The 12,323-nt window shown below is 46.2% G+C and overlaps 1 protein-coding gene across 2 annotated transcripts in view; it reads left to right on the forward strand.

Annotated features, from left to right (window-relative positions):
* Positions 1–12,323, forward strand: part of cac (calcium voltage-gated channel subunit cacophony) — a 664,159-nt gene that overhangs the window by 184,249 nt on the left and 467,587 nt on the right. For both annotated transcript variants that reach the window (XM_075878685.1, XM_075878684.1), the window contains exon 2: positions 9,322–9,652. In XM_075878685.1, coding sequence (XP_075734800.1) covers positions 9,322–9,652 — 331 coding nt within the window. The remainder of the gene's footprint in view (positions 1–9,321; positions 9,653–12,323) is intronic.

Genomic DNA, 12,323 nt, shown 5'->3' on the forward strand with positions numbered 1-12,323 from the left:
ATTTCTAGAGGCACCTGTGGCTGGTCGAGGCACCTCAAAGGACATGCAATTTTCGTCGCTGGCGTATATCCTGATGGAATGCTGTTTAGGTGTTTGGTTATGACGTCTGAAAACGTAGCACGTGATCTTTTGGAGAGTAGAAGGTCCAAGTGGTGGTCAGACACACGGGTGGCATGTCGAATAAGCACTCTGAAGCAATCCACAGCTCTAAATGTCCTGACCGGATGGTCCTTGGCAAGCACGATAGTGGCATAGGTAGGAGCGCAGCGGGGCAGTCCTAGGCAGACACGCAGTATCTGACCCTGCAAACTCTCCAAAGATTGAGTATTGGATTTGCAAGTGTTCGTCAGTACCTGCAAGCTGTATCGCAATAGACCAAGAAATAGGGCCCTGTACAACTGTAGCATGGAGGCCACAGAAGTTCTCGATGCTTTCCCGCATATGAATTTCATTATATGCACAATAGATAGCAGTCTCTTCTTCATGTACGCACAATGCGGGCTCCACGAAAGACTTCCGTGGATAATTATACCCAGGAAACGATGCGTCCGTGCGTGTTTGACACTCTGCCCATTGATGTAAACAGGGTATGGCGTCATTGGTTTGCGTGTAAAAGCAAACAACGTGCACTTCAAAGTTGATATTGTCAGGCCTTGTTTCTGAAGGTACGCTGTTTTGAGGGTTGCTGCCCGCTGTATTCGTGCACGCATCTGAGGGCAAGTAACTGCAGCACTCCAAAGACAAAATCATCGGCGTATATCGATAGGCACACTGATTTTGGCAGAACCTTCGCCAGACCAATGAGGGCAACATTGAACAAGGTGGGGTTTCAAACACCTCCCTGAGGTACTCCGCAGTAGGTGTAATGTTCAGTAGTTTTACCCTTATCTGTTTGCACAGAAAAAAAAACTCCTGCCAGTCATGTAGTCTTTTATTCATTCAAACATTCGTCCACCAATGTCCATTGCTGCGAGAGAAGTGAGGATGGCATCGTGAGTTACATTATCATATGTACCCTTCACGTCAAGAAAGAGTGCCACTGATATACGCTTGCGACTTTTTTCTTGCTGAACATATGTCGATAAGTCAAGGACACAGTCGATAGAGGAGCAGCCCCGACGGAAGCCTGTCATGCAGGAAGGATAACTGGTGTATCGCTCCAAGTACCACTCGAGACGAAATAGAACCAATCTTTCTATCACTTTTTTGAGGCAGCTTGCGAGGGCGATAGGGTGATACGCTGTCAAGTCCAACGGTGATTTTCCCGATTTCGGAAGTGGTATTAATCGACTTACTTTCCATTCTTGGGGAACACTGTTACTGAGTCAGGAGTTACTGAATCATGTTAAAAGTTCTCTTCTGACTTTTTGTCCAAGATGTCCCGACGCACTGTAAGTAATACCATCAGGAACCTGGCGATGAGGTGCGCTTAAAGTGACTAGCGCACCTTCCAGTTCTTCCACGGTGAATAGAATGTCCATTTCTAGTAACCGCACCTCAGGAACGATCACGGCGTCGATTCTCTCGTTAATAATAATCCCGGCAACTCTCGTTGAAAATTCTTCAGGCACCTCGAGTTCTGTTTTTCCATGATGGAGTGCCAAAGCTTTAAAAGGGTGCCGTTGTTGCGGAGAGGAGCGAAGACCACGAACTGCTCTCCAGATATATGACAGCTGTTTATGAGGGTCTAGAGATTCACAGAACGCTTTCCAGCGTTCGCTCTCCAGCTTGTTAATGCGTCGTTGAATCTTTTTCTGAAGCCGTCTTGCTTCCCTCAGGTCGTGAATTGATTTTGTGTGTCTGTATCATCGTTTAGCACGCCTTCGCATAGTTCTTAACCTTTCCAGTTCAATGTCTATTTGTGTTATTTTAGACGTGAATAATAATTTACAATTTGACGCTTGCATAGCTTCCGCGATGGTATTTTCCAGGCTGCAGGCAACGCCTTCTTGGCAAACGTCTTCAACGCGCGATGTAAACATCGACCAGACAGTGCCAATTACAACAATGGAAGAGAAAGTTTTCTGAGTCCATCGAACTTCACGTAGGTGGGTATGTGACCACTCCTATGAGTCCCATGTCGCAAAACCATTTAACTTTGTGAGAGAAGCACCGTGACACCAATGTCGGGTCAAGGCAACTGCCATACGTGAGACCCCGCAAATATGTAGGGGTACCATCGTTCATGATGGAAAGGTCGTAGTTGGAAGTGAATGTAACAATATTCCTGCCCCTGGCATTCAACCTAGTGCTCCCCCAAAGCATGTGATGGACGTTGAAGTCACCGGTGATGATCCAAGGCCCATTGGTTCTCATTAGAATGTCTTTTAATCTGTCGCCAGCAAATCGCGCTGACGTAGATATATATCCACCAATAAGTGTGAATGAAACATCATTCTCCTTTATACGAGGACACACGTACTGATTGTCGTCATTTAAACTTACTGAGTGTGGAACATAACTCAAGTCCGCGCGGATGTAAACAGTTACTTTGCTTCGTTCTTCGCAAGCGTCTGAACAAAAAGCTTCATAACCGGACATTCTATAAGGCGTTGATACGTTTGGTTCACATACGACAAGTTTAGGGAATTGATTGGCCCGAACAAATTGGTGAAAGTCCGAGATACGGGAATTCATGCCCCTGGCATTCCATTGAAAAATCGACGCACCTTTAACTTCAGTGCGGAAGAGATTTTGTTGAGCCATTGTGCTTATACGATGTTAACAAGCACTCGATTCAGTGCATTCAGTATTTGCAGTGCACTCTTAGCAGATGGAGATTGTATGCTGCTCAGTAGCGTGATAATTATGGCAATTAATTATTGCAATATTACAGTCGCTTCCCTGTCTTGGTTGGAAAGATCTTGAACCGGGATCCCGGGCTGGCCGTCATGAAACTCCTTCGGTTAACTTAATGCTGCTTCCCTTTGAAGTGCAGGCCACTCTGTCGCGGTTAGGGTATGTTCACTGGCCTTGTCTTTTACAGTCTTTCTCACAGCATGTATTCTGGGAGGTAAAGGAGGTGATAATGATGAGCGAGCTGGCAAACGCATCGAGGAAGTAGCGGACGTCCTTGAAGACCGACGTCGACGTGAACGACGTACTCTGACTTTAGCTGCGGCTTCTCGATGAGATAACTAATCGCGCACCGTCTCCTTCAATATGGCAATTTCCTTTTGAATACACGGGCAGTCCTTCGAAGTGGCGTCATAGGATTCATTGCGATTCAAGCATTTCTAGACAGTAGCGACGCACTTATCTCCAGCAAGGGTCTCGGCGCAGCGGTGGCATACCGCCGAATTTTCGCAGACGCTGCTCACATGTCCAAGTTTCATGCATTCACGGCACTGGAGAGGCTTTGTAAATAAAGGTCACACAGCATGTCTGAAGTACCCCAACTTAACATGGGAGGGGAGGGATGTGCCCTTAAATGCAATATTCACACAGCGAGACTTGACCAACCGGATGGCATTAACAAAGGGAGTGTCAGTTGTTGACTTGACAAGAGCTTCAAAGTCATTGTTTGAAACAGCCACATCTGTGACGTAGATCACGCCGATTACTACATCAGATCCCAAGGGAACATGAGAGCGCACCTGATTGCCATCTAAGTCAGTTATACTGCGCATGTCGCCCAAAGCACTTGCGTGCAGGACGTCAAATGCCAGTATATTTTGTCTGTCGTTCACTCTTGTCCGTGATCTCAATTGGCATGAGCACTTCTAGAGAGCTCGACACAGACTGTCTGTTAAGGCGTTTCATGCTGACGGTAGGAAGTGCAGGCAAACACAGGATAGATAAGTGTTCGACTTTGGCGTTTCAGTTACAGTTTGAATACTTGAGGATGAGGATGTTCTCATGTTCCTCCTCTTTCCTTTGTGGCTCCGCACAGGTTGGAAACCGTCATCTGAAAAATGATGACTGCTAAGAGAATAGGCATGAGTATCCTCACGGTCGCTGTTCCTCGCCTGTGCAATCCGCTTCCTGGAGGCGGCCGCCGCTGACGCCGCTGGTGCCGGCAGGCGCCCGGGTTGGTCTACATCCATCCCCTCCAAGGGAGCAACAAAAACTGATCAACAGACTTAACTTGCCACAGAAATACGCCAGAGTTATCAGAGGTAGCAGAGCGTGCTTTTCAGACACAGTGAAGTAACAACTGAGACGCTTATTCGCGTTCATCTGTACCAGTAAGTGCGTTTCGTGCGTCATTTGTGGGTGAGAAACGCGGGGCATGTTTCGATATGCTTGCCATTCTGTGCGTGACCTTCGGATTTGTTGCTATCGCGTTCATTGCTTCGCCCTTGCGGCAAGGCTGTGGCTTTTTATTCGGACACTCTAGACGGTTTTTTGGCATAAGCCTCATCGACGTATTCCGTATAAAGTACAAAGTGAAACATCTCCCGCGCATCGTATATTTACCCACGTCTAAACGCACACGAGGAGAAGGGGGTGACGCTTACTGCGGAAGCAGTGACCTAATGAGCCGGCGCACTTTTGTAGCTGGGATGGCACTTAGGATAACATCCACCCCCGTGTTAAACATTCCATCGAACGCTCAAGCTGAGAAGAAAAGCACCACCCAACTTGCACGAGAATGAAGAGACGCAAAAGGGGATGAGAGCTTGGGGGATCACGTGGTTGCTCGAACGGGGCAGCGAATTTTTATTCCGAGGCGAGGCGCGAGTGCTATCTCGGCATAAATCAGCGGACAGCTTTAATAACCCTCTTCGTGCTGAGGTCTCAACGCTAAGAGACTGTGAGATAAGAGTATATCTCCCTGGAACAACCGTATTTTTTACACCAGCGTTTTGCAGAGTTACGCATTATTGGAACCAAAAGAGTTATCTGCCAGGCGTACTTCGCCCAACTTTACAATTTGCTACTATCGCATTCATTGTTTTGCCCTTGCCGGAAACTATATTTTCTTATAAATAAAAGTGTCAGCTTTGCCACAAAGACGGAGCAATGAACGCGATAGCAACAAACTGGAACGTCACGTGCTGAATGGCAAGCACATCAAAATTTGCCCCACGTTTCTCGCGCACAAATGACGCATGAAACGTGCTCACAGGTGCAAATGAACGCGAATAAGCGTCTCAGTTGTTAGTTCGCTGTGTCTGAAAGCACGCCCTTTTCGCAAACAGAGATTGTGAAACCATTGCATTGACCTTTGTGCGCCCGGTAACTACAACTGAATTATTCCAGTGAATACCCAAGGCCAGCCAAGACGTATGATCCTCGATCCTCACGGCAAAGTAAGGGCGCGCGAGTGAGCGTGTACTCAGAGTTACTGTATACTGACCCGCAGGTCGCTGGTTCTATTCCCGGCTGCGGCGGCTGCATTTCCGATGGAGGCGGAAATGTTGTAGGCCCATGTGCTCAGATTTGGGCGCACGTTAAAGAACCCCAGGTGGTCGAAATTTCCGGAGCCCTCCACTACGGCGTCTCTCATAATCATATGGTGGTTTTGGGACGTTAAACCCCACAAATCAAATCAAATCAATCAATCAAATCAGAGTTACTGTATATGCTATCTTTAGGTGCCCTGCGAAACTTTTTGAGCATGGTCATAAAACACTGCCGATCGTTAGTAGAGGCTTCCGAGAACACGCGAGCCAAGTTTTATAGCCCAGGACTCAGCCTGTAATTCACAATAAATTATCAAAGTCAGCAAAATATTGCTTTCTCTCCTATCGACAAATCACGGAGTATGCCCAAAAATCAAACGTAGACAACCCATATATGAGCCATTGGCTGATTTGAACAAGTTGCACTTGGTTGATACAGAAATGCTGCGCAAGGCCATCACTTGTCCACGCGTGCGCGTGCGATCGCACTGAAAAAGCCGGGTATTCAATGAAAAAAAAGAAAAAAAGTGCTCAAGGTCACGAAGCGAGCGTGACGTTTTTTTTTTTTTTTGCCCCTCCCATCCCTCCCTGCTTAGCTTCCTGCGCTTTCGTCTAGACGAGAGAAGAGAGAATGCAGTTGCAGCGTGTGGCAAATAGTTGTAACTCCGGTCGTACTCAACGGATTCTTAAAGTTTTTGCGGAGTTGAATTTGTGAGGCAATATGCTTTTGCAGGGAATCAATTCTACGGTTATTCAAAAAAGTGTATGAGTTGCGTCACTGTTTCTCAGGCGCCAGTTGCTCCGCCTGCAAGAGTTCCGTGCCTTTATTCGCCGGGCGCCATCACGTGGTCATAGGTGGTTCATTTGCACTGCGGAGAAGCCAACACTACGCAGGCGAAGTGGATGAGTCGTAGATTCCGCGCAGGTCAAGCGTGATTGACATCAGCTGTTGTCATTCTCACCGCGCTTCTTCGGTACTGCAGCTCCTGTTGATCACGAGAATTGTGGTAGCAAGTTTGTTCTGTGTATAATTGTACTACGTACAGCCCATGTGATTAGACGTGGTTGGAGCTGTTGTTGTTAGTTTCAGTGAGGAAGGAATAAACGCTTGACCATGGTCGTCGGTAGGATTTTCTCTAGGGGTGTGCGAACCATTGTTGAATCGCGGCATAGGAAGGGGAAGAGCACTGTCATAGCATGGGGGAGGGACAGTGCTGTTGTGGCTTGAGGAGGGCATGTGCCTCTTTTGCACACTTCTGCTGTGGTGCATGGCTCCGTTTTATCTATCCACGGCACTGCAAAACTAGCTCTATTTGTATTGCCCACAGATGCAGTAGTGAAAACGTTATACATGCAGAATTTTTCAGCGTGTGTCGGCTGCATACGGGTAAAATGCATAAAATAAGTAGAGAAAAACTACACCATTCAAATCATCAAGTTGTTGCTGCTGGCGCGCGAATTTATTGCGGCTTTCAGACCTTAAGCGAAGAAAACGTTGGAGGTGACAAAGCTGTCCAACAACGATTCACATCAACTGTCATGAGCCACGATTGTAATACGAGCGTAATACGAGAGCCGCGCATTACGCGGGTGTCACACGGCCACTTTTGATTGCTATCCAACTAGATTCAGTTGAATACTATAAAACTGTAGCTTGCTTCCTCGCAGAGTTCACGAATGATTTCAACGCAACGAAAAAATTTAATTCCTAACTGACTCTATCACGATCGAAAGTGCAAAAATAATTTCATATATGTAAATGGTAAAAACAGCGCAAAAGAAGACAAGAGTTATGTATGACCAACTCTAAGTATATATATCACTGGTTCAACGAGCCGACGCTCTTTGCTTCATTATTACATACCAGAACGTAAACATAAAATCAAGGCTTCAAAGCCTGACTGGAGCGACCGAGTTTTGCTCGCAGCTTCATTAAATATAAAGAAAGCGAAAAAATAAATAAAGTAGCTCTAGTGCCCTGAAGCGCGAGTGCTGCTCCTACGCGGGTGGTGAGTGGAATTCCCACAAGATATTTGAACCCAAGATGGCGTACCATGGCACAACTCTGCTACTTAAAGGTAGCATATGTAGTAACTCTACGTCCATCTTTCTTTTCTCTGTGGGGCAAAGTACGCGTGGGAGATGAGAGCACACGCCACCGCGTCGTCACGATGTAGTGACGTGCGCGCTCATTGCGTCATCTTGCCAGTAATGTTGAAAATACAATAGTTCCCCCAAGGTGCCCGTCACCAGCCGTAAGTGGTAGATATAAATAGCTTGCTGTTTGAACTTTGAATGGCGTATTCATTGCATCAATTTGCATCAAGTTTGATAAAGCAAATCAAAATTGGGTTATATGTGTCATCACCTACATGACATGCACTCTTATGCCTTGTCGATCTTAGTATACATGTAGTAATAAAACGACTGCTAGAGCTCCATGGCCTCGTCATGTATGTGATGGCGTACAAGATATGCATCACGTGGTTTTATTGTTATTACTGGTCATTTATGTTAGTCATAAGCTCTCATATCATATCTCTTTTGTTACACATCAAGTTACTAAAAAGGCCGTTAAGGCTCTACGATTCGATCATGTGTGTCATGACCTGCATGACATGCATAACATAACGTTCACGCTGGAACCACTGATTTATCATGTCGTACGAAACTTGGTATACATCAAGTTAATCAAACTGATTGATTGATTGATATGTGTGGTTTAACGTCCGAAAACCACCATATGATTATGAGAGACGCCGTAGTGGAGGGCTCCGGAAATTTCGACCACCTGGGGTTCTTTAACCTGCACCCAAATCTGAGCACACGGGCCTACAACATTTCTGCCTCCATCGGAAATGCAGCCGCCGCAGCCGGAATTCGAACCCGCGCCCTGCAGATCAACAGCCGAGTACCTTAGCCACTAGACCACCGCGGCGGGGCAAGTTAATCAAACTGCTTCAGAGCTCTACGGCAAAGTCATATATGTCAAGGCGTGCGTAACATACAGAGGAAGGTTTGTACGCAATCACCAGTCGTTTGTGCTCGTCATATTTTCGTCATGCTATACTAATTTTGATATACATCAAAGTGATCACTAGGCTGTGAGAGCGCTAAGACCCACGCGGCCACTCAGATGAATAGACCGACAGATACGTTCAAAATACCTTTGCTTCGCGATTAAATGTTTCGCTTCTGTTAACTAGTGTCAAATAATTATTACTTTCAGTAATTAGCGTTAGTCGTTACTAACATTGTATCTGCAAGCCCTATTGTCACGGGTGATAAACTGAGCCAAGTTACCGTGCATTTTTTTATAAGAGATCTATCGACGCATGCCAGGCAATGCGAGCAAACAGGGAAGTGTTTGAACCAAATGGCACACGCAAAGGCAGTGTCTCCACCCTGTACTAGAAGAGTACATTAAAGAGCCCTAGTTGGTGCTCATGTGCAGTGCCGGCTGTCTTCAGGCAATGAAAGTAACGCAGCCTAGTGTCAGCTGACGAAAAGTAGTCTTGCTTTATTTATTGCGCGTCATTGCAGATAGGAGAGCGAGCATGTTTAGCCAAGGTTTCATACAGCACGTGTGTCGATGTCCTTGGTATGCGCGAGAATTACGCTCACTTGAAGCTCTCAAAATGACGCGCTTATCTTTATCAACCGTGATTCAGACTATTCCTCTGATCTCACATGATATTTTTCGTGGCGCATTGTTACTATCCGCACTTGAAGATTTATTTAACTGCCTTAAGATGATATGCAGGCCTTGTTGAGGCAATTCATCTTGCGTAATGGTTTTCGAAAAACGGGTTGTAAAGGTCAAGAAAGTAAGCTTGCATTTATGTGCCAAACAAGTAGTTCCAGTTAAAATGGTCGTGTGGTACTTAAGCAATGTCTTCCGTACACGTGTACCTGTATTTTTTGGGACATTTCCGCGATAGCCGACTGCTTATCATCACGCTCTTTTTCGCAGAGCGCGCAGCGTGGCCATTGAAGGCGCCGGGTGCGCCATGACGGGGCCCACTGCTGGCAGGCCGGGCGGCGGCCGTCGCGGCTCGGCACCGCTGCCCGTACAGCGGAGGGCGTCGCTGTCGCCCCAGCCACCGGGTTTGTCGGCGCCCACGTCGCTGGGGCCGTCGCCCAAACAGTCGCCAAGGCCCTCGATTGAAGGCTCGCCCAAGGAGTCGCCGCCGCCGGCCGAGCAAAACGGTCCACCCTCGCCGGGGGGAGCGTCTACCACTCAGTCGACGACCTCGGCGCTGGCCACGCTGCAGGACCCTGCCACCGCTGCATCCGAACCTAAGGTCAGAGACGTGTGGCCAGCATCATCTCGTATTGCGTTTGCTTTGTCCCATATTCTGAAGAAGGGGGCGTTTTCCTTCTTCAGAATTCGGGGCTGGTAGAACTTGCAAAAGAGCTGCTCAATACATGTTCGCGACGATCTAACAATATGTACTAGCATAATGTACGACATATTCTCGCTGGTGTTCGAGAGCTTCCGACCGAAATTAAGATATCTGACATTTTCAGAGAACCACCCATGAGACTGAAATTTGTTTCTTTGCAATATTTGCCATGCTGAGGGTGAAGTGTAGATAACATACATCATATTTTATTTGCGAATTCCTGAGTGGGTTTGTCAAGCTTATCTTAGACGCATTTCAATGAAGGTGAAATGATAAATGCTGGTTTGTTAATTTTGGGTGTACAGTTGTGGCTACGTCTGTTCATATTACGTAAGCAACCGGTCTTGCTATGCGGCACGACACCTTGCGGCCGTTGAGGTTTGCGACGTCGCGCGCACAGAGGCATGCGTGGCCTTACAAACATGCAGAACTGTCCTGCACGGGTGACAACGTTGACAGGTATGCTTGTTTAACAGAAGATCCGCGCTCACTTAGGGCGGTTTCGTCATATGTATTTCATGAAACAAATCGCAATTCGACATATCACACACGGTTGCATAAACGGCACACTCTTTGTGGCCGTTTCGATTTTGTGTCTGTCTACAAATTTTTTTTTCTTTTCACGCAGCTGTTGGAATTATCATATCTTCATATGTTCGCGATCCTCAAATAGCGACAAAGCGTGCATAGTTGATGCAGGCGCGTTTTATGAGTCGAAACGCGCTTCGTCTTATGAAATAGATGTGTGACGAAAGTGCCCTCAGTGAGCGCGGATCTTCTCCTAAGCAACCATACCTTCCAACAATGTCGCCCGTGCAGAGGAGGCCTGCAGGTTTGTAAGCACGTGACGCTACAACCCGCAACGGCCGCAAGGTGTCGCAACGCAGAGCAAGGCAGGCTGCCACACACAGACGTGGCCGTGGCTGTATGTCCCTGTAATAATAATAATAAATAATAATAATAATAATAATGTTATGTCTATTAAAATTTTGTAATGGTGCATGCACATAACCCTTCCTTGGTTTATAGCTGTCAGGTATACCAAGACAAAACTAAGCGTGATGACGAGTGAAGCATTTCTGATTGAAGTACATATATATATGTTTATTGAAAGTTCAGAACGAAATTATGCAACTCGCACTGACGGGTGCCGCCATACGACATATGTTTAGAGCAAGCGTTGACACTGAGATAAAACTTCACTTTCGTCTCTTTTTTTTTCTTTATCCGTGGCTCGAGCTACTCGCGATTAAAACCAATAAAATCTGCTTTGTTTTAGCGCCTGCCTAAGCTAGTGCGTCGCCTTTAAGCACGTCCCATACGTGGATGACAGCGCTCCTCACTGAAACACATAGCGGTTGTCGGTTGACTGGGCTGAGAATTTTCGGCATATATGATTTGGATGCGGCACGCATGCACTCCGGTGCCTACCATTTCAGCGCTTTTGACAGGAGCTAACAGAGGCTGCATGGTCGAAGGTGAAGGCAAATTTGTTCATACGCATGCACACAAGCTTAAGTAGCATGTAACTTCCATGACGCGAGAAGGACAACGCAAAGCTTTAGGTCACGCTGAAGTCCAATCGAAGTCAGTGTGTGCCCTTTCAAGTCTACGCAGCACTGAAGTGAGTCTACACAGCCTTAAAAAAGACACGTCATCTTGAAATCTTGTATTCCGAAATTTTTTAAGAACCAGAAACCAAGTTCCTTTTTTGATTTTTTGAATGCCACTTCTTTTAGTATGCATTCCTCTAGCCAACACTATGTTATGTTATTAGTTTCCCTAACCTAGCACATCTTGATCCTCTGGACTTCTGTTTCAATAGGGCGCAAAATCATTTTAAGAGCGAGACTGAAAGTTGGGCTTTTTTTGGTGATGCTTTCGACGAAAAAAAGAATGTTTTCTGTATTGATGAACAAAAAGCAAGGGAAAGGAAGGTCGAGCCTACATAAATGTTGTGCGACGCACAGCGACGCTTCAGTGCCTTCTACTAGGGGTAGCATAGAAAACAGCCTTATTCTGTACTAAAATTTACACAGGGCAAACTAGACACTGTCTCTACGTACTTCTAAAAGAACACTCTGGAGCCATGAAAACCTGCACCTATGCTGATCTGCCTTCGCACTGCCACACTAGTGGGTGCATGCCCCTGTTCAGTGATACGACAGCGCTCCTCACACACAGTGATCAGACAACTCGTGAAGCCTTTTGTAATAAAGAAAGCAGAGTCATTCGTCAGCCAAGCACCGGTTTTCTTGCATGAAAAGAAAGCTAATCAGAATTATTTATTTCACATCAAACAATCGATGAAGTACATCGTTCAAATAGACAGAAGGAGGTCCCGAAATCAGTGAAACGGGACCTCCGGTGCATGATAACATGGTGAATAATTAACTTGAAACGTCATTAAGGACACTTCGTAAAGACAAAAGCTAATTTGATTCAAGCAAAGAACAAATCCAAGCGTATTAACAACAAGACTTGAAAAAGTAAAAGAATGTGGCTAAGTCATTAAGAGTAAAATGAGTAGGGCTGAGACATATTGAAAAGTTGAAACAAAAATTCAGTG

The sequence above is a fragment of the Rhipicephalus microplus genome, chromosome X (genome assembly GCF_043290135.1).
Source record: "Rhipicephalus microplus isolate Deutch F79 chromosome X, USDA_Rmic, whole genome shotgun sequence".
NCBI classification, from domain to species: domain Eukaryota; kingdom Metazoa; phylum Arthropoda; class Arachnida; order Ixodida; family Ixodidae; genus Rhipicephalus; species Rhipicephalus microplus.